Source organism: Cryphonectria parasitica, assembly GCF_011745365.1.
Source record: "Cryphonectria parasitica EP155 unplaced genomic scaffold M406scaffold_2, whole genome shotgun sequence".
In the NCBI taxonomy this organism is placed as follows: domain Eukaryota; kingdom Fungi; phylum Ascomycota; class Sordariomycetes; order Diaporthales; family Cryphonectriaceae; genus Cryphonectria; species Cryphonectria parasitica.
The window spans coordinates 4,116,863-4,137,283 of NW_024468910.1; the positions used below are offsets into that span (position 1 = coordinate 4,116,863).

At 53.8% G+C, this 20,421-nt stretch overlaps 6 protein-coding genes across 6 annotated transcripts; 2 read left to right on the plus strand and 4 right to left on the minus strand.

Annotated features, from left to right (window-relative positions):
- Nucleotides 1-1,610: 1,610 nt before the first annotated feature.
- M406DRAFT_249144 (uncharacterized protein) lies at nucleotides 1,611-5,313 on the plus strand (the record flags this gene model as incomplete). The annotated part of the gene is made up of 3 exons (XM_040916590.1): nucleotides 1,611-3,556; nucleotides 3,610-4,145; nucleotides 4,202-5,313. Coding segments are annotated over 3 exons (3,594 nt in total), but the record flags the coding sequence as incomplete, so codon positions are not given.
- A 173-nt stretch (nucleotides 5,314-5,486) lies between these two features.
- On the minus strand, nucleotides 5,487-5,762 carry M406DRAFT_337354 (uncharacterized protein; the record flags this gene model as incomplete). Its single annotated transcript, XM_040921246.1, has 1 exon — nucleotides 5,487-5,762. The coding sequence occupies one exon, from the start codon at nucleotides 5,760-5,762 to the stop codon at nucleotides 5,487-5,489; it is 276 nt and encodes a 91-aa protein (XP_040780020.1).
- Nucleotides 5,763-9,670: 3,908 nt separating this feature from the next.
- M406DRAFT_72013 (uncharacterized protein) lies at nucleotides 9,671-10,516 on the plus strand (the record flags this gene model as incomplete). The annotated part of the gene is made up of 2 exons (XM_040925514.1): nucleotides 9,671-9,805; nucleotides 10,067-10,516. The coding sequence occupies 2 exons, from the start codon at nucleotides 9,671-9,673 to the stop codon at nucleotides 10,514-10,516; spliced, it is 585 nt and encodes a 194-aa protein (XP_040780021.1).
- Nucleotides 10,517-11,440: 924 nt separating this feature from the next.
- Nucleotides 11,441-13,530, minus strand: M406DRAFT_355141 (uncharacterized protein). The gene is made up of 5 exons (XM_040923090.1): nucleotides 13,338-13,530; nucleotides 13,108-13,115; nucleotides 12,657-13,010; nucleotides 12,466-12,553; nucleotides 11,441-12,368 (listed from the first exon to the last, which is right to left on the minus strand). The coding sequence occupies exons 1-5, from the start codon at nucleotides 13,347-13,349 to the stop codon at nucleotides 12,012-12,014; spliced, it is 819 nt and encodes a 272-aa protein (XP_040780022.1). The 5' UTR covers nucleotides 13,350-13,530; the 3' UTR covers nucleotides 11,441-12,011.
- Nucleotides 13,531-15,928: 2,398 nt separating this feature from the next.
- Nucleotides 15,929-17,482, minus strand: M406DRAFT_355142 (alpha/beta-hydrolase). The gene has a single exon (XM_040923091.1). The coding sequence runs from the start codon at nucleotides 17,355-17,357 to the stop codon at nucleotides 16,203-16,205; it is 1,155 nt and encodes a 384-aa protein (XP_040780023.1). The 5' UTR covers nucleotides 17,358-17,482; the 3' UTR covers nucleotides 15,929-16,202.
- A 525-nt stretch (nucleotides 17,483-18,007) lies between these two features.
- M406DRAFT_355143 (uncharacterized protein) lies at nucleotides 18,008-18,872 on the minus strand. Its single transcript, XM_040923092.1, has 2 exons — nucleotides 18,392-18,872; nucleotides 18,008-18,332 (listed from the first exon to the last, which is right to left on the minus strand). The coding sequence occupies exons 1-2, from the start codon at nucleotides 18,766-18,768 to the stop codon at nucleotides 18,188-18,190; spliced, it is 522 nt and encodes a 173-aa protein (XP_040780024.1). The 5' UTR covers nucleotides 18,769-18,872; the 3' UTR covers nucleotides 18,008-18,187.
- Between the last annotated feature and the right edge of the window lie 1,549 nt (nucleotides 18,873-20,421).

Consider the following 20,421-nt stretch of genomic DNA (forward strand, 5'->3'; position numbering starts at 1 on the left):
CACAGCTGCATCCATCCCTGCCTGCTTGGAAGGGATCCAGCTTGGAAGGGATCCAGCTTGTGCTGAGTGTTGCTCCTGGGTCTGTGCTAGGCTAGGTGTGTGTCTTATGTAATCAGAACTCCACCAAGGAGCCAGATTAAAATTCTACCTTGTTTTGGTTTGAGCACGAAGGTTTCCTCTTCCTTTTCCACATGAGCTTGTGATGATTTACTTAAAACAAACATGATAGGAAGAGGATGACTCTGCCAGATATGGCGAGTATGATCTCCCCATTGTATAATATCTGAAGCTCGACCCACAGAAACGATCTATCTCTTGATTGCTTTTTTTCCTGTTCAGTCCTTTACTCGTTCCTTTATGCTTGATTACCAGGCCAGACTTTGTCTTGTCACCAACACCTTATGCTTCCCCTTTCAAGATGTGGCTCTTTCCTAAAGAGCTGCTTATCTGCCATGCTCATTCGTGATTCATTCCAGTTTTCATGATTCCCAGAAACCACGACTGCCTGTTGCGCATGAACGGACAGCCAGTATGTGCCAGGGGCAGAAAGGTTTCTACGGAACAGCCCGCACCAGGAACCCAGGATGGAACCATCGTCCGAACGATGCGCAGTCATGTGTTTCAAGACTGAGGCGCGTCATTTCGGTGACTTATGGTTGCAGATGTCTGTTGTGGTAGTGCCTCGGATAACACTGCAAAAAGGATGAAATATTGTGCATGACGAACTGGATCGCTGTCCTACTAGCCACGCGCAAGAAACTCTGCCCAGTCATGCATGGTTGCATATCTCCAAGGGCAAACTGTCGACGATGGACTTCTTCGTGGAAGAACCCCACCTCTCCTGGAAGACGTCTTGCCATGGGTGTTGGCATACTCATCTTCATCGTTCTGCGGCCCAGTTATGCTCGAGGCTAGAGTGAATTAAATGAAACTAATTGCACTGGCCTCTTGCCGCAGCACCCTAAAATATATGTAACGCACTCCAGAGGCATGAGATTGCTATGAAAGACTATTCGGACCTCGCGCGAACTTGTAGAGCCGCACTTCTATGTTTCCCATGGGTCGTCTTAAAAAACATACGTACTACTAGGAGTACTAAAAATATAAATAAAAAAAAGCAACGTATATGCTGCCGGCCTCCCAACTCGGAATCTCGCAGGGCTGAGAAGTGTGCACGGGCCGCCGCCACACGTCATTGGCTCCATGGCAGGGTGGGGAGCTGCACTTTGGATGCACTTCTGGCATTTTGCATCTGATGTGCGTAACGTCGACAATCTCGGTAGCCAACGACCACGAGCAGAAGCACTAAAAAGAAAAGAAAAAAAGAAAGAAAAGGGCAACTCTGCATGATAATTTTCAGCAATAGTTATATCAGCTTACAATCATCATCTTCCCTCCAAAAAGAAAGAAAAAAACATATCATCAAGGCTTCCTTCTAAACACGTCTCCTGTGCTATTCCTCTTGTGCCTCCCCATCATCAGCAACGGACACACTGGACAGGACATGTGTCACCGCCTGTGTCAATTGTCGTCCTCTTGAGAGAGGGAAAGTCGAGCACACTCTTCTCGCACCCAGCTGAAGCGGCGCTCTCGTCCTGGCCAGTTAGAGCATGGAACCAGGAGCCTCCGCTCTTTGGAGCGGCCAGGCGCCTTCGCCCGAGAAATCCTCCCAACTCTTGATCCGCGACTATCCTCACCGCGCCATCGCCATCGTCTCCAACGACCACGCCCTCATCTTCCGCCATAGCCCTACCACCAGCGAGGCCATCGCCAATGGCTCCCTCACATCTGTCCCCTCTGCCCGACCCCGAGCTGGCACCGGTGGCAGCCTATCCGACAGCCACGCGCCCAAGTGTATGGTGGAGTTCACAACGGTGACCAAGAAGACGCTCAGCGAGTACAGGCCTCTGACGTCACGGCCGATATACGGGACCTTGGGCCTGATCTCGGTTGGCCGCGATGTCTTCTTGAGTGTCATCACGCACGCCTCGAGGGTTTCTACCCTGCGGCCGGGCGAGACCATTGAAAGAATCCTGGCGGTCGAGTTTTACGGTCTCAACACCTCCGAGTACGACGACGTCTTCTCCTCCATCGATCCATACGAGCTTGAGATGTCGGACAATGCCTCGATCTATGGTCAGACCCTGAACAGGAGGGAAGGGGGCGTGGAGCACCCCTGCTCGGACGTGCAGAAGCTATTGAGCAACGGGAGCTTCTACTACAGCACCGATTTCGACCTCACGAATCGGCTGCAGGACAGGCCGCCGGATGCGAATACCTTCGACATTGACAACTTCGACGAGGGCTTTCTGTGGAACTCGTACATGATCAACCCGCTGGTTCAGTTTCGGTCGCGGCTGATGCATCACGAGAGAGAAAGTCTTGACCAGTCGCGGATCCTGACCTCAGCCATACGAGGGTTCTGCCTGACCATGACGATTCCTCAGTCAGTTGCCCCTCTACGGCCGGCCAAGACAGGCATACCGTCCTACCTAACAATCATATCTCGACTGTCCTGTCGGCGAGCCGGGACACGATTCAACTCGAGGGGCATCGACGACGACGGCAACGTGGCCAATTTTGTGGAGACAGAGACGATCTACTGGAGCCCATCAGGCATCTTGTTCTCCTATGCACAGGTTCGAGGCTCAGTGCCTGTGTTCTGGGAGCAGGCGGCAGGACTGCTCCCAGGCCAGCAAAAAATCAGCATCACGCGATCGCCCGACGGCACGCAGCCAGCCTTCAATAAACACTTCTCAGATCTGGAACATAACTACGGGGCAGTTCATGTGGTTAACCTGCTTAGCGAGTCGAAGCCCGGCGAGGTCGAGCTTAGCCAGCTGTACCGCTACGGGATTAAACACTGCCCACTGAGTCGACCGGGCGACAAACGGTCGGAGGAGCATGCTTTGCTGAAAATAACAGAGTATGATTTCCATGCTGAAACAAAAGGACCTACCGGCTACGAGGCTGCCAAGGGGATCCGTCGCTATATTGAGAACTCAGCAGAGGGTTTTGCATATTATCTGGCGGTGGAAACAGACAGCCCTGGTGAACAAGCAAACGGCACACCTCACACCGACAGGCGTTACGTGGTTTTATTGCAACAAGAAGGTGTCTTCCGGACAAACTGTCTCGACTGCTTGGACCGCACGAACCTCATTCAGACCCTCGTGTCTCAACTGGCTGTCGAGGCATTCCTAGGCCATCGCGGAGAGTCTGCGCCGCCCGATTTCTGGATGAGACACTCAAGTCTATGGGCCGACAATGGAGACAACCTATCGCGAATCTACGCCGGCACCGGGGCCTTGAAGTCTTCCTTTACACGCCACGGAAAGATGTCTCTGGCCGGAGCCATCGCGGACGCCCGCAAATCTGCAACACGGCTGTACATCAACAACTTTACGGACAAGCAGAGGCAAACTACCATTGATATGCTCTTGGGCCGGCTGGTAGGACAGTCGCCGGTATCTCTTTATGACCCTATCAACGACTATGTCAACGGGGAGCTGAACAGACGCGGTGCGGAGTTCTCGTCGACCGAGAACATCAGGATGTGGGTTGCCATTGCTATCCTCGCCCGTGTTCTTGCCACTGACTCATGAACAGCTTGGTTGGGACTTTTAATCTGAACGGCCGGACCGATGGCATAGATGAAGATCTCTCTTCGTGGCTATGTCCCGAGGTGACCGGGACAAGCCAGCCCGAAATCGTTGTCGTTGGGTTCCAAGAGATTGTCGAGTTGAGTCCACAACAGATCATGAATAGCGATCCTACAAGGAAGCAGCTGTGGGAACATGCTGTGCGCAAATGTCTCAACACCCGAGCCCAACAGATCGGTGGCGAGAAGTATGTGCTGCTACGAAGTGGCCAGCTCGTTGGGGCGGCGCTTTGCATCTTTGTGCGGGCGTCAGTCCTGTCGAACATCAAGAACGTGGAGGGCTCGGTGAAGAAGACTGGTCTGTCTGGCATGGCTGGCAACAAGGGTGCAGTGGCGATCAGAATGGATTTTGCAAACACTCACATCTGCTTCGTCACCGCACATCTGGCCGCCGGCTTTGCCAACTACGATGAAAGGAACAAGGACTATGCAACGATCAGTCATGGACTGCGCTTCCAGAGAAACAGAGGCATTGATGATCACGGTAATAAGCCCTTGACTATAGGATGCGTACGTGGCGAGTGCTGACTGGGTCTCTAGATACCGTTGTCTGGCTCGGCGATTTCAATTATCGCATCGGGCTGTCCTGGGAGCGAGCCACCGAGCTGGTCCAACAAAAGGATCTCGAGCGGCTGTATGAGAATGACCAGCTGAACCTGCAGATGGTTGCTGGTCTATCCTTCCCATTCTACTCCGAGGCTCGCATCACTTTCATGCCGACATACAAGTTCGACATTGGTACCGACAACTACGATTCATCAGAGAAGCAACGTATTCCAGCCTGGACCGACCGTATTCTGCGCAAAGGGCCCAATCTTCGTCAATTAGCGTACAACTGCGCACCACTCAAGTTCTCGGATCATCGGCCCGTATATGCCCTCTTTGAGTGCCAAGTGAGCATCATCAACGAGGCGCAGAGGGACAAGATCAGCCGCGAGGTGTACCTGAGGCGCAAGGCCGAGGTTGGACATGCCACAGCCAATGACAATACCGAGGATACTGAGGATGAAGACTTGATTGGCTACGATGCCATCGAGCCAGGCCTGCCTCCTGCCAGCTCTGATCGCCAGAAGTGGTGGCTGGACAATGGGAAACAAGCCCAATCCACCATCACGCCGCCGAAACCATTGGACAGTTCCACATCGACGATCCTCAACCCTCGTCGAACACCTAATCCTTTTGGTCCATCAGATGAGCCTGACTGGGTCACAGTGCCACGGGCAGACTCTCGATTGTCATCCTACTCAAGCATGTCTACGTCGCCGTACGAACACATCAACCACTCTACCTTCCTACCATCCCTCTCCTCATCCGTTTCGAGCACACCTCCGCAGCGGAAGCTGCCTCCCCCTTACGACCCGTCAGCTCTCCCCTCCAAGGTGGGAAGAATGACGATGAATGACGAGCAACCTCAAGCTCTGCAGTTTAAGAAAGTAGACGCACCACCAGCACCACCACCTAGGAGGGCGACCGGTCAAAATCTATATTTCCCGCCACCGCCAAACCAAACTCCTGTGCCTGCGGTCGGCAGCGTTATGAGAAAGCCGGCGCCGGCGCCGCCTGCCCCTCGGTCAGTCTCTGCTGCATCGTCTACGTCCCAGAATACAGCCAAAGGGCCACCGCCCGCTGTGGCGAAGAAGCCGGCACACCTGATCACCACGCCACCTACTGAGGTACACTCTGACACCTCTCTTTCCCCGACCGAGGCCAAAGCGAGACCAATACCCCCTCGCAGATCTTCTGGTAACGTGCAGGACGTCTCCAGGACTGCGGCTCATGACGGCCTGCACCGCACCGCCTCCGCAAGGGAGGCGTCTACACACCGCTACCAGGAACACTCGTCAGCACCGCTGCCACCACCCCGTAGAGCGGGGACAACCTCGGTGGCGACGGCCTCGCCGGCGTCTAGTAGTATCAAAGGATGGGCGCCCCCTGGGGCTGTGGGACTCGTCGGGCTCGGCCTGTCCAAGGACGAACGCCCCGCCCTGCCCGCGAGGAAGCCTGTGGTCATGAGCTCTCCCGCCCCGCCAAGCGGATTCTCGAACAGCAGCAACAGCAGCAGGAAACCTGTACCTCCCCCAGCGGCGAAGAAACCAGTCATCAAGGCCAAGAGCCCTGTGGTAGATTTGTTGGGCGACGATGGATCGAACACGATTGGGACATGGGAGGCTCTCAAACCTTCCTAGACGAGAGGAGGGGAGCAAGATTGATTATGATCAAAAGGACAAAGAGAAATTCTTATCACAAAATTATAAATGGCTTTTCCAAGACGTCGACTTTTGTTTCCCTGCCTTTCCCAAGTAATAAGAACGGGGCTTTATAGTCCGTGTGATCAAATCCGATTTTGGCACTGTGACCATGAGCAGTCTGGCTCCATAGTAGTGCGTGCATGGGTATCAAGTGCACGGTGCGGCTCATCGGGCGTATTTCAATGTGAGACCTCGCCCCTGTAATAAGAAGAGGAGGGGGGGGACAACACTCACCATTCATCATCCCCCACCTCATCCCCAGAGCTCGACGCTTGCCCTGAAATTGGAGGCAACGCGCCTCGCCGATCCAAACATATGCGGATTTTTATCAGAAAATCTTCATAGCTACAGATCATCGCTGAGTGCCTGCATTCATTATTCTGCGTTGGTTTTATAATACCTACTTAATCGTTGCTATTACTGTAAGCATCTTTCTCTCTCCGTTTGTGTTTCCTGGAAAGTGGTGGGCAGGGCTGATGCGAAAACACTTTTGAAACTGACGCCTGAGCTATGCAAGAAGCTTTCCTACCTCCAAATATAATTCATCATATCTCCAGGCCGCCACCCTGTGTCTGCGTTCAAGCCTTATTCTATCAAACCTGATCTTGTGTGCTCCGTCCTCTAGGAAGAGAAAGCTAGACAGTCTATAGTGCTGGCGCGCGGTGCAGACAACAGTTGATAGATGGACTGGTCTCCGGGAGCACTGGAGGGGCTCTTGAGGGAGGACATGATCACCACGGCCACCACCATCATCTCATGCTGGACAACTTGCTAGTATTTGGTGCGTATTCATATTATTTTTATACATGTCGAGGCCTTTTCCTTTCTCTCGCTGTTTCGTGATGTACTCTCGTTCAGGAGTTGGCCGCCGTGATCATTATGAAGCAGAGCTGTGCAGCGATTCCGTGCGCCATGGGCTCTGGGAACAGCCAGGATCATGACATCTAAGACGATATGCATCAGCCTGACCATGTCAAACAGGAACGGAATCCTTTGGGAAATACCATCACGGCTCCGGTATGGCGGCGGCTCGCAATGCCCCTGCTGTACCCACGCAGAGCATAGCCGACAAGCTCTTACCGCCGAGAAGACGAAAGCAGATCGAGGTCTGGCTGGACGAGACGGTCCAGTTCCGGTCGCTGCAGAGCTGTGCCAGCGATAGACGCTTCGGCCATGCGTGGGACGCAGCGGGGTATTCTTCTTCTTCTTCTTCTTCTTCATCATCATCCTTACAACAACAACCCCCCAGGCACCCTTCGTCTAATTTTACTACCACCACTACAACAACAACGTGTCCGGTCTGCGGCCGTCACTTTGTAGGCGATAGGCTACCACCGCCACCAACATCGCTGTCGTCATCATCACCACCATCACCAACGGCCCTGCATCAGCAGCCGCCGCAGTCAGTGACCACAGAGTCGCCGCCGAAACCCAGATCCGTCCTACAGGGTCTCAGATCCGCCATGAGCACCCTCAAGCTCAGAGACCCCGAGGACAGGTATGATCCAGCTCTGGCCACCAAGATGTTTCGCACCTCTTCTTCTGCCACCGACAAGGGGGGCGGAGGGGGCGGGGGAGCATCCTCCATCAGCAGCAGTCTCGGCAGCTCGGAGGATGGGGGCAGGGGCGAGGGCGGCGATCGGAGTTTGAATGACAGGATGGCAAGGCTGAGGAGGGCACAGAAGTTGTTGCAGAAGAGCCATCCAAATAACAACCGAGAGGATTGACGGTTGGTTTTTTTTTTGTTTTTTTTTTGTTTTTTTGTTTTTTTGGAATATCTTGGTCAGTTCGACGCTGTTTGTTGTGATTATTGGTGTTGCTCCAAGTGCGGTTCTTGGATGTATAAGCGGTACAAAATGTCAGCACCAACATGGTGTTTCGAGCGTCAACATTATAAGTTTGGAATACAGAAGGGAGAGTACTTAATTTGGAATGAACGTCTTTTTGGATCTCTCCTCCCCCCTAGGGAACACTAAACCAACCATCCATGCCATAAGCTCTTGCCAGTAAACCCCGCCCCCCACGATTCTCATCTGTGAGGGAAAGAGCCGCTGCTTATCGCCGAGTCTAAAGTGCTGTGGAACAACTCGACAAGCAAGCGGGTAAGAACTTACCTTTCTTGGACATATTTTCTCTCCTCCATCCTTTCCTTCCTGCAGATGCATGTCCTCGTGTAAGTCAGGTCACTCTTCCTCAGCCCCCGGCGGGCTGGGTCGAATCGACAACGGCCGGAACGCGTAAGTACGTCAGACCAGCCGGCCTCATTGGGACCCTTTCCACTCGTCTTGCTGCTTTCTGCTCCATGGGGTAGGCTCGCCCACTTCGGAGAAATTGTGCAGCTCTACGCCAGTCGTCATCAGCCTCTTGCCCCCCTCCCCTCTCTTTTTTTCTTCTCTTCCCTTCTCTCACCCTCTCCCAACAAACCCCCTCCGTGACTCTGTTGTGGTGCCCCTACTCGAATGTACGAATGTTGCACTCCTTGTGAGAGAAAAGGGGCCGAATCTTCTGAATCCTCTGGGCTGCATTGTATTCTCTTACCAGCTTAGTGCTTTTTGCCTCCTGCGTCGGCTGTGGTGGTTGTTTGCGTATTCGAGATGCTGTCCTCGGATCCTGGCACCCGTCCCTGCAGCGTTCCTGATCCTCTCTCTGTCTCTCTCGCATACACACACACCACATAAGATGATGGTTGCACAAACCCCTCAGGTCTTTCCAAATTTCCATATCTGTGTATCCTCGAGATTGGTCATATCAACTTTTCGAAAGTGTCTCCTCTTTCCTCTTGCTTAGAAATCTCCACCCTGCTGCTGTTGTTGCTTTTCGTAGATTTGCAAGCCTTTATAATCATCCAAGCCACGAGAGGCCGGCGTGTGTTGTCTCAAGTATTGCAAAGCAGACCCGACAGAGAAATCTCATTCCCTCTGGAGAGATAGACAGATCCGGGCTGTCGTTCGAGCTCACGCCACATGGAAGGATTGTGTGTGTTGGTAGGGGGGAGGTTGATCTATCCTGCAAAAGGAGACCGTTGCTGCGGCGTGAGGAGAAAGACTCCTTCGCGCCCAACGAGGGGCAGTCAATTCGACTAATTACCAAGAGATTCGATTTCAGGAGCCTCCTGGCGTCTCAGAGCCGGCGAGTGTGAGGTCTACTGAGCCCCTCTTCCCCCGTCTCTTCGGAAAGGGGGGGGGGAGGTGTGGCCCATTCAACTGAATCATCAACGTGTGCTGCTGCAGCAGCAAGTGCTTGCATAGACTTTGAGTATACGATCAATCAAGCCGCCCACTCTTCAAGCTGGCATCGCGGGGTAGATTACAGAGGAAAGAAAAACGACCCGCAGTTTGTGATCTCACATCAGCAGCTCCGACCTGCCGAGCGGCCACACTTGCCCTTGCCCTGCTGTGCGTGAGCCGGCGCGAAGGATCTCATCCGCTGCAGCTGCAGCAAGACCAGGTGCGCGGCGATCACCAACTTATCTATCGTGGGCTTGCGGAGGATTTGTGGCCAGGCCTACAAATGCCGGCCTGCTGGTTCAACCTTTGCCCAATCCAGGAAATATTCTCACCCTCTCGCCTCCGCAAATAGATCTTGTACGGCCCCAACTAGGTTTCAACTCGCCCAAAGCGTGCCGGGTCGCGGGCCTTCCATCGTTGTCAGGATTCGCTGTGTTTTTGATATACTGCAAGGACTTACACGAAGGAGAGAGAGAGAGAGAGATATAGATGACAAACTGAAAAAAAGGTCCGCTGTGAATCGGGGCTTCATAATGTTCGGGACGCCCCAGGCACCACTCGCCCGGCATTCTTTCGCCACACGGGGCTTACTGTCTCTCTTTCTGTATCTGTGTGTGTCTCTCTCGCTTCATTCTTCTGCAAGCCATGTCGTGGTGGATCACCTGCTCGTGAGCAGAAGAAAAAAGGAAGAAGAAAAGAAGAGGACAAACACCCCTCCCCCCGGAAGGCTGTTCAAGCAAGCGTGTCCGGCGCGATATCCATCATCCTTCACTGCGGCCCTTTCCCCTCTTACCAGTCCGCACGCAAGTCTTGGGGGAGAAATTCTATTTTTTGTTGATGATATTTCTCCGAAACCCTATTGCGCGTCATTTACAGCGTAATTGCAACACCTCGTCACCAACCTCAGCTGACCACGACAAACACCAAAGGCAATGATCACACCTACCAACGCCTCCACCTCCACCTCCTCCACCACCACCACCACCACCACCACCACCGAGGGCGCAGGCGAGGACACAGGCGGGATGATAGCATCAAGAAACAAGCCCGCCCTCCTCTCCCTCCAGATACCCACAGCCCCCTCCCGGAAAAGCTGGTCACACGGCGACCTAGACAGACACCGCGCCGAGGTCAAGTTCGGCAAAGCCAAACTGGCCAGGCTGCTGAGGCCCGAGGGCGTCCAGACCGTCAAGATCAACACCAAGTTTGGCGAGGCCAAGTTGGCGCGGCTGCTGCGGCCCGAGGGCGTCCAGTCTATCCGGGGGGAGAATGTGCACGGTAGGGTGGTGTGGAAGATTGTGACGCCCAAAACCACGACGACGACCACGACCACGACGACGCCAGATATGGTGGGACAAATCAAGAGTACGTGCGAGTGAGCGACAAAAGAGGGAAAGAGAGAGGGAAAATAGGAAAGCCTCTGCAGGCACGACGGGATGGAATTTCGTGGTTCAAGACCACTGTACTTCTTAGGTGCTCATCCAGCTATGGAGGGCTTGTTTTATGGCGTTGTTGGGGGGGGGGGAAGGGGGGAGGCGTTCTCGGTCCCACTGATGATTCACCAGATGGACGAGGGTATTGGCCTTTTTCTTTCATTCTTATCCCCTCCTTCTTTGTTCCATCTATCACTGGTGTCAAGGTTGGGGAAGGGAATATCACTAATCCTGGGAGGTTTCTTTGCAGTTTGAGGTGGCAGGTTCAGGCGTAGCCTGGATAATGTTTATTTGGGAAAACCATGAGCGAGAAGACGATACCCTGCCTGCTTTTCTTATATATCTAGTTTATTTTTCTTTTGTCCACATGCTACATTCGACACACGAAACAATACGAATTCGCAATGTTTTGGTCCTCGTCACTCACACCTTGCAACGAGATGTCACCCTCTCTAGTCTATAGCCAGGCAAGCCCCCTCCGTAACACTGCGCAGTATGCACGACTGCCACCACTCAGTCAGATCTGCCCCTACCAAACCCTCCACCTCTTTGCCATTTTTGAACCTTATTTGTAGCTTGATGAATGAAACCTGTATTTCACCTGTCACGTGCCAGCTCCAACCAGAGCACCGAGGGCCTTTTCTTCTCCTTTTTCTCTTCCTTTCTCTGCCTTTCTCCCTCCGCCACCCCTTGATCAAGGGTCTGAAGAGACTAATGAAGTTTCTAGAACGACAAATAACCGGACGTGGAAGGACAATAGATCCTGAAGAGAGACCTACAGAGGCTGCTGCTAGCACGAGTAAGACATAAAGAGATAAACATGAATACGCAGGCCTTCATAGTTGCTGCAGCAGTAGCGGACTGTAGGCTGTTGGGTTGAAGACTGTTTTGATTTTTCTGGGGCTTTAAATTTGGTTTGTGTGTGTGTGTGTGTGTGTGTGTGTGTGTGTTGTGTGAGGACTGATAAAACATCTGGGGGGGAATTTCGAGACCACCACTCTCGATATGGAATAGGCAAAAGACACAAACAGGAGGAGTTTAAGGAAATCAACATAATCCATGAAAAACAAGTTCCAGGGCTTGTAACATCTCCACAAGATGGGTTGGACACCCCATGGGGCCATGACAGGTTCAGATACCGCGTGCTTGACCGGGAAAGGGACACGAGAAACCATGTGCTGCAGGAAATCCCCATGGGAGCCAAGAACAGAAACAAAAGACATGCCCTGTATCCTCGCTACCCACAACAACCAACTCCCCTGGAAGAGGTGATCCCGATCGTGACCAATGCCATAAATCGCCTTTCCCTACCATCTTTCCCTTCTAACATCACCCAATCCACTGTTGACACCATGGATGGCCCCGACATTAGCAGAGAACCGAACCTCCATCGACTTTTCGCAGGCGCTCAAAGGAACAGACAGAGAGAAAAGAGAGCCGTTTAGGACTCGGCGGCGGGTGCAGCCTCCTCGGTCTTGGGCTCTTCAGCCTTCTCCTCCGCCGGCTTCTCCTCCTTGGCAGCATCAGCAGGAGCAGCCTCGGCCTCACCGTTGTCGGACGAGGTCCACAGGGTGAGGTTGTCGCGGAGCAGCTGCATGATGAGGGTGCTGTCGCGGTATGACTCCTCGCTAAGGGAGTCGAGCTCAGCGATGGCGTCATCGAATGCCTGCTTGGCAAGGTGGCACGCACGGTCGGGCGAGTTCAGGATCTCGTAGTAGAAGACGGAGAAGTTGAGGGCCAGGCCGAGGCGGATAGGGTGGGTGGGGGTCAGCTCGGTCTGGGCAACATCGGTGGCGGACTGTGGAGCAGAGACACTTTAGCAGCCGGGCGCGTGATGGCTAGTGGGCTTCACTGCCACACTCGCAGTCTTTTTCTTCTTCTTCGGGTCTTCTTACCTTGTAGGCCTCGTGGGCAGCGGTGGCGGCCGTCTTGCGCTTCTCGCCAGAAGCAAACTCGGCGAGATAGCGGTGGTAGTCACCCTTCCTGTTTTTGAGGGAAAAACCAAAGGTCAGAAACAAACGACACTAAATTCCGGGCTGTGGCGGGATCGGGGCCTGCGACGACACGCTTTCTGCTTCCAGCTTACATCTTGTGGTAGAAAACCTTGGACTCGCCAGACGCGGCGTTGGGGATGAGGGACTCGTCGAGGACGTCAAGGACATCCTGGCAGACCTTCTCGAGCTCCAGCTCGATCTTGGAACGGTACTCCTTGATGGTACCGACGTGCTTGTCGGAGCCCTTGGACTCCTCCTTCTGCTCGATGGACGAGATGATGCGCCAAGATGCACGGCGGGTTCCGACCACGTTCTTGTAGGCGACGCTGAGCAGGTTGCGCTCGTCGACAGTGAGCTCACCGCCGATCTTGGCGACCTCCTTCATGTAGGAGACCATCTCATCGTAGCGCTCGGCCTGCTCGCACAGCCGGGCGAGGAAAGTCTTGCTGTTGCGCGGATTTTGCTTCGGTCAGTCTTCTGGCGCAGGGGGAAATGGGTGTAGAGCCGCCTTCGTGGCGGTGACATAAAAATAAAAAAACGAACCTCTCGCGCTGAAGATTACGGGCAGATGTTAGCAACCAGATGGTCCCAAGAAAGTAGCAGAAAGCTTAGCAAAGGTGCAGATGGAGCTGATGAGGCCATCGCTGAGGATAATAAGCAGTAAGTGATGGGGGAGGGGAAAGGGGAGAGTTGGGCAGCAGCACAAGACGCAGAGGAGCTCTGGAGAGCGGGAGAGGATCTGAGGGGTTCGAGGGGCGGTTGGCAAGACTTACTTCAGTAGCCATTTTTTCAGATCTCTCACAAGTCGATTGACGAGTGTAAAAGAGGGAATAGAATTGAAGAGTGTTACGAGCGGGGGAAAGAGAAGAAAAGGTCCTTTGGTGAGGGAGTGGTTTGGGTGTGCAGAAACAAGTTTGTTTACAGTGGTCGTCAGTTGGTGATGTTGTGTTTTGGGCGAGAGAAAAGACGTTGGATTCTTGGATGTGGTGCAGGTGGGAAGGGGGTAAGGTGGGAGGGAAAAGGCACCAGTTGACCTTGACCCTCTTCCTCTCTCTCTCTCTCTCTCTTCCTCTGGCTGGCTGGCCCTGTCTGCGCCAGTGCGTTTACAAGTTGAAAGGGCCCCAGCGTCAGGTTGGCACGCTAAGAGCCACGGCAGCCCTGCCAGCCTAGACTGAGGTGAGCTGTAAATAAAGTGGGACGCCCAAGGCAATATTTCTGGCAAGACCCAATGGCCAGCAGGAGTTTGGAGAGAAAACTTCAGTCTAAAGGGGGGGAGGGGGAGGGTGACAGGCGTAATTGGTAGCGGGGTACCTGCTAGATTGCAGAGCCCACTGCCCAATTCCAAGGTAGGTGCTAGCGAGGTCTGCCGGTCTGGTGGCAGGTCGCCTGGCGAGAAGCTTGAGTCTGGGCTCTGGTTGGCAAAGAAAGCTCTGGCTTCTCCCACCTGTCACGCACACGCACGCACACGCGCACCCACTCCCATCTAGTTTTACTCCAGAAGTGCTTCTTTCCCATTCGACCACTATCCATTAGAAGGACCCTGGTGATAACGTATCAAGCATGCATACATAGTACATACAGCGCACCACATGCACATGATTTCAACCCTTTGAGTCTTTTTGGTGGGTAACACTGCTTTTGTTCTTTTTTTCTTCTTCTTTATCTTGGAGTACTACACATTTGTTGCCCCTATCAGACGGACCCCTTTGTCTCTTGTGCTGTGTTTTGTGCTTATAGCTGCATATCTCCGATAAAACCAAAAGGTGATGGATGTGCCCCTTCCCCCTCCAGCTGATCTGGTTGGCACGCTCACACCTTGCATGGTCGCTGTCACCGACAGTCCTGTGATCGGCCTCCTCCTCCTCCAAGCTGAGTGGGTTGGCTTCCCTCTTCCCAGTCGGAATTCCCCCAGACCTGGACCCCCCCCCCCTTGGTCATCCCCTAAACCCTGGAAATCACCATTAATTTGCCATCAAGCTCGTCACGATACCACCAGTGCCACATTGCAAGATCTACCTGTCTGTCCATCTTGTCTCTATTCCGAAGCTAAAGTATCCGTGACCCATGCCCCAACTCCGAACAAGATCATGGAGTACCAAACAGCCAGCCCCAAGGGCATGAGCCTCACAATGGGGGCTCTTCATGGTCAGACAGGGCAAACCTTGTATGTGTTGCAGGCCGACAACAAAGGGAATAGATACTGTAATGAAATGGTAGATGGCTGGGGCCATACATGATGTATCTCGTGTCCCTCCCCCCCAAGATTGGCCCTCATCTTAGCATCACCCTCCAAGACGATCCAAGCCACCCCAACTCAAGTCATACGTACCACACTTCAGCCTGATGAACCAACCACTTGTCTCGAGCATCTGACCTGCCCAAGATCGAAATTCCTTATCTCGTTGCATGTGCGTGTGTGTGTATATGTGTGTGTGTGTGTGTGCGCGCCGCGTTTGTACGCACTACTAGCACAGTATGTAAGTCTATACTCCTAAAGCACCAACCTCGGAGTCCGGAATACGGAATACCCCTCAACGGCCTCTTGTCGCCTCTAAATTAAATCATCGAACCGGTCCAGTCTCACTTCAACCCCTCCCCCCTCCTCCTCGTGTCAAGCCGCTCATCCCATTATGCGGGCATTCCGGAAACCCCACGGGTCGAGCCGATGTGCGTGCAGTTGTGGGCAAGGGGCCTCGTCCGCCTGGTAGTAGCCACCCTGTAACCTTTTTACTTCTCTTTCTTGGCCACCCCCCCCCCCTCTCCCCTGGCGCACCCTCCTCTGGAACTTGTCAGCCTCGATTCTTTGCTTGCTTGCTGGTGGCTGCGGAGACCCGGACCCTTGAAAAGAGGGGCCACCACGCCCTACGCAGAAAAAACGTTGAGGGGGCGTGTTTGTGTGGGAACCCCCTGTAAGGCTACATCACGCGCGCAGTCTCCTTTTTTGCCTTTCTTTCGTCGTCTCTTCTTACTCTTATCGTTATCGTCTTTCTCTCAGCCCCTTGTCCCTCTCAGCCTGCTAGTTGATTCTACACCGATCTGAAAGGGGGACGGAAAAGTGACGAGAATCCTTCTTAAGAGACCAAGGTCGTGAAGGTGTGTATTTAAGGCGAGCGCCTCAGTTCTGTTGGATCTGCGGCAGACCATTTGGACCCCCTGCCGTAAGCATCGTTAGGCAGGGAAAGGCTTCGAGCCTCCCATAGCCTCTCGCTCTGTAGGAAGAAGCAGTCTGTAGATCCTTGGCCAGCCAGGTTCTCTGTATTGGTTATGGATTGCACACATGAATAACTTTATGCTCCGTAGTTTTGCTTTGAAATGGCACACTCTCAAACTTTCTCGAGCGTTATTCAGAGCAGGAGATAGGGTTGGTTGAGTACCTCTTTGGTATTTAATATGTACTACATATATCATTAATGTCAGGTCATTCTGTTTTGTCATGAGCGTAATTACTGGTTGCCATGAATCAGTGTATCCTATGTTTCCCAACCTCAGAAGAACGGACGACGATGCCATCGCGATAAGCCAAATGCCATGCACGTAGCTCTTGAGCGAAGGCCCGAGCACAAGTCCCAAAAAAGCAACCACAGCCATTGAGGTGTCTGCAGGCCGCTATTATCCCAATACTACACACTCTCCCATTCTCATAGCTCATCCGGCTGATTCACATCATACGGTGGCCGTCCCCAATCCGACGGATCCCCGCCGGGAACACAGAGGCCCAGCCTCCAGAAATAGTCCCGGTGCGCAAAGAGCAGCTGCCAGAGCTGCAGCCTGCTGCTCTCGCTGCCCTCGGCGATGCAGCCCTGATCCTCGTCGCCCCGGCATAGCCTCAGGTCCTCGACGCTGGGCGACAGCTCCTTCTTGGTGATGAAAACCTCGCCCGCGTGCGGCCTGTACCCCCACTCGCTCAGCGGCAGCAGCGGGACGGGGTCCTTGACATGCGTCACGCGGCGGTAGGCCCACCCCTTCTCGTCCTCATCATCCTGGGGAGGGCTTCCGTTGAGACTAAATACCCTGTCGACGAACGCGACGAACCCCGCGTTGCCGACCTGCGGCTCTCCGAACGTGGTGACTACCAGGTCATCCCACCCCAGTGCGACCTTCATCTCCAGCGCCGCAAGGCACGCTACCGCGCCGCCGAGGGAGTGGCCCACAAGACGCACTGGGTAGCCCGGGTGCTTCGCCCTCGCGCTCTTCACGGTCGGCAGGACCAGCCTCCTGGCCTGCCGCCAGCTCTCGAGGAAGCCCATGTGCACGGTGCAGTTTGTACATCTCTGCTCGCTGGTGCCGCCGTTGTCTCCGCCGTCGTCATCACCCTCGTCTGGGTCCGGGTACGGCACGTATTCCTGTGGCACTGTGGACAGGTCTATGACCGTGTTGGTCAGGCTATACGTGCCACGAAACGCGACGATAATCGCCGGCTGTTCCCTGCCATCCTCTGAGCCGTGGTCGACAGCCACATACCCGCAGCTGTCGCTCATGAGCACGCCCGTGTTCCAGGTCGACGCGAGGTGAAGGTTGGGAAAGTCCTTGCACCGGGAGGCGCAGGTGAAGGGCTGGTAGATGCCCGAGGTGCCGACGCAGTAGGCGATGTCGACGAGGCGGGCGAAGCGCTCGAGGGAGGTGAAGAGGGAAGGGGAAATGGAGGCTGTCGAGGAGCCATCGCTATCGGTGTCGGGGTGTGAGATGGGTCGTTGGGCGGCGAGAGGGTTCGCTGCGGCGGAGGAGGCCACGACAAGGGCGGTACTCGTTAGGCCTAGGATGCAGGTGATGAGGAGATTCGAGAGGAGGCGCATCTTGTAGGAAGTAGCCAGAAATTCAAATGAATTCTTACATGCCTTAGCGAAGTCGTTGACTTGGCTAGACGTGAAGGCGTCGCATTTTCCCAAGATAGCTGCGAGGATTCGCACGACGTTCTTGTCCAGAATTAGCAGTTGATGCAGGAGCAGAATCTTTGAAGGTGTCAAGACATGATGATGATGAATGGAGATGGTAAAAGTATGCTGGTCATTTGGTCGAGCCAAGACCACTTTGGGTTAATCAATGCACCGACGAAGGCATTGTGGTGGTCACTGGGGAAAGGCAACAATGAGCCACATGACGTCGTTTTGGAGCCGGCCAGGGGGGCGTTTTTGGCGGGGAAATAAAAGTGCACCAAACACCCCAGACTCCCCTCCAGGTCAAAACAATGGCTAAAGGATCGATCACTCAGATCTTGGGGACCAGGGTCAACGCCACCAGCCGCCAACAGATGAACACATGAGGTTCGTTCTAAGGCCTTGTCTGACAAAAACATGCTGGACCTCACGGCTTACAAAGGTCGTTGGGATTGGCCGTCTGGCTACGAACTGTCAGACGAACTGCTCACTACAGAAAAGCACCAACGTTCATCTGATGTTGCGACACGATCAACAAAATTCAAGCTAAAGGATGAGCTCGAAGCAGTCATCAGTATTAAATCCAGCCTTTATTGCTGTACGGATATAAAACTACACTGGGTATATTATCATGTAGCATTTCGACCAGTCAATGAGCATGCCCCCCGTCCAATGGGAACTGCCACAAAGACTACTAATTATCGTCCTTCATGTCGTGCATCAAGTCTCTTTTTGGGGAAAGCAAGCCCTTAAGCTGGAACCGGCTGAGGGATGCCTGAGAAATCCGCTGTGTACGAGTCGTTCCCTGGCAACTTGCACTCCACGCCCAGGCCACTGGTGCAGTTCTGACATATGAGGTCTGGTATCCACGAGTCCGAGGTGGAGTATGTGCCACTGTACAGCAGGTTAGAGAAATGGAATACGAGAAGTATAATACAACAGCAACCACTCACTTGCAGATCGTCTCTGCCACACCCAGCAGAAACCCGCCCGCATCCTCGTCGTAACCCCATTGAAATTTGAGCAAGGAATCATCACATGCGTAGTTTGCATATGCGCTGCCCTCCGCGCTGAGGTCCACCGAGGTCGAGTTCAGCTCGCAGGTTGTCGTGAGGCCGGTATGAGGGTCCAAGTAGCTGAAGTAGGCCTCATCAAGGCTTGTGGAGTTCGAGCCTGCCGCGAAGAAATTTGAGACGGTGAAGTTCTCAGGAATACAGTCTGTGCTGGCTGCTGCCCTGGGCTGGCGGATAACATAGTCGTGCACAGCAGGGCGTGGGGTGGCCGCTGCCAAGGAGACGACAGAGGCCAGGATGGAGAAGGCCTTCTTCATATTGTTGGGTATGACTGACTGGCTTTGAAGAGAAAAGGTGGGAGTCGTTTAGGAGGAAAAAAAAGTCGAGGTGCCAACGAGGTGACTTGAAGTAGGAGAGTAAAAGGTATGGATGATAAACGAGGAAAAGGAAAAGAAGGGGAAAGGGTGACCAGCATTGGTTATATCTCCTCTCGATGCTAACTGCCGGTCACTACCCCTGACACCATCTGTGTGTGGCTCGAGTTAGGGTCTCCCTCCCGACTTGGATTTTGATCTGTACCTTGCAGGTCAAGTTCCGCCCCAAGCAATGCAGATCATCCATCCTAGGGTGGACTCAGTTATGCATATTTAGCGCTGGATCGTGTCTTTGAGCCCAGCGTAACACGGCTTTACCGGTAGACTCCTCTCTCAACAAGAGGTGCAACTCCAGGAAGATGGGTTTGTACGCTAGATGGAGATGAGAGAGAGAGGGCTGAACACACAACGGCTCCATCGCGCTGACGGTGGAATACTAGCGTTGACGAGCTTGTCGGCGACCAGCAAAGGCGACTCGTCTGCTTCGGTGCCTTCAGGCAGTATGCTTGGGAGAAGGGAGAGAAACTGGTCCCAACCTCGCACGCCTCTGCACGCACTACCTTGGCGGGTGCGACATGTTGTGGTAGGCTGCTTGTCCTCAGGGAGGTGTGCAACGCCTCTTCCGGACTGCCCATTTGGGGTATGCTCAGGTTTATGCATGCTCATTGATTGGCTCTCAACGGTCGGAACGTTTCGTTTCAAGTTCCTCAGTCCGGCGGGGCGGCCCACGACCCTTGGTACGTACATAGTACAGAACGAGATGACAGGCACCAGGCGTCCATCCCCTATGCAGGCTTGGCTTGCAGGGACAGGAGAAGAACCAAAAAAAGCATAGAAAAAGATGCACTTGACCCTGCCACCCCCCTGTTGCGGCTCAACCAGTCGCTCGACTGGGTGCCACATAGTACAAGAGAATGTGCCCGTTCCACTTGAGAACGCGATCACAGTAGCAGAACCATTCTTTTCCTTGGTTCGACTCCTATTTCAGAGGTTTCGTATGCCAAGACACGGCGACAAGACGAGGACACGGCCCGCGTGGGCCCGCAATTGCGACCTCTCGCCCTCTCTCTGCCTTCTTTTCGCCCATGGGTCCTCTGCGACCACCAACCAACCCTGCTGAAGTTACGCCATCGTTTGTCGATCTGAATGTCCCTCAAAGTTCTTTGCCAACACTTGGTTTGAACCCGCCCGTTGCACGTCATGTTGATCATGACGATCCATCTTGCAAAAAGACACTAGAACTAGACTCAGATAGCCCCTTTGACATTCCAGGCCGACGCACAGCTTTTGTGTTGAAAAACTAAATTGTGACACCACCTTTTGGAAAGGGTTGATTTGCACCAAAAGGCCCCGGTGTGACACGGGACATGGATAGGGTCTGAGATGCTCAACCCGCGCCGCGGCGGGAGCTCGACCACCCATTTCTGCGACCCCTTCATGACATGGATGGGCGTGTACAATGTCAGCGGGGCTCCAACCGGCAGCTCTTTGCGACATCTCACGAGATCGTGTTCACGCGTTTGTCCCGAACTTCGGGCCAGAGGGGTACCAACGGCCAAAGCTGCGTCCAGGCGTTGGACAACGTCGTCAAACTTT

Coding starts and splice junctions, on each gene's coding strand:
- M406DRAFT_355143 (XM_040923092.1), bottom strand. CDS start 18,768: ATGAAGAAGGCCTTCTCCATCCTGGCCTCTGTCGTCTCCTTGGCAGCG. Junction 18,333..18,391: donor GTGGCAGAGACGATCTGCAA/GTGAGTGGTTGC, acceptor CCTGCTGTACAG/TGGCACATACTCCACCTCGG.
- M406DRAFT_355142 (XM_040923091.1), bottom strand. CDS start 17,357: ATGCGCCTCCTCTCGAATCTCCTCATCACCTGCATCCTAGGCCTAACG.
- M406DRAFT_355141 (XM_040923090.1), bottom strand. Junction 12,554..12,656: donor AAGGTTTTCTACCACAAGAT/GTAAGCTGGAAG, acceptor CCTCAAAAACAG/GAAGGGTGACTACCACCGCT. Junction 12,369..12,465: donor CTGCCCACGAGGCCTACAAG/GTAAGAAGACCC, acceptor TCTGCTCCACAG/TCCGCCACCGATGTTGCCCA.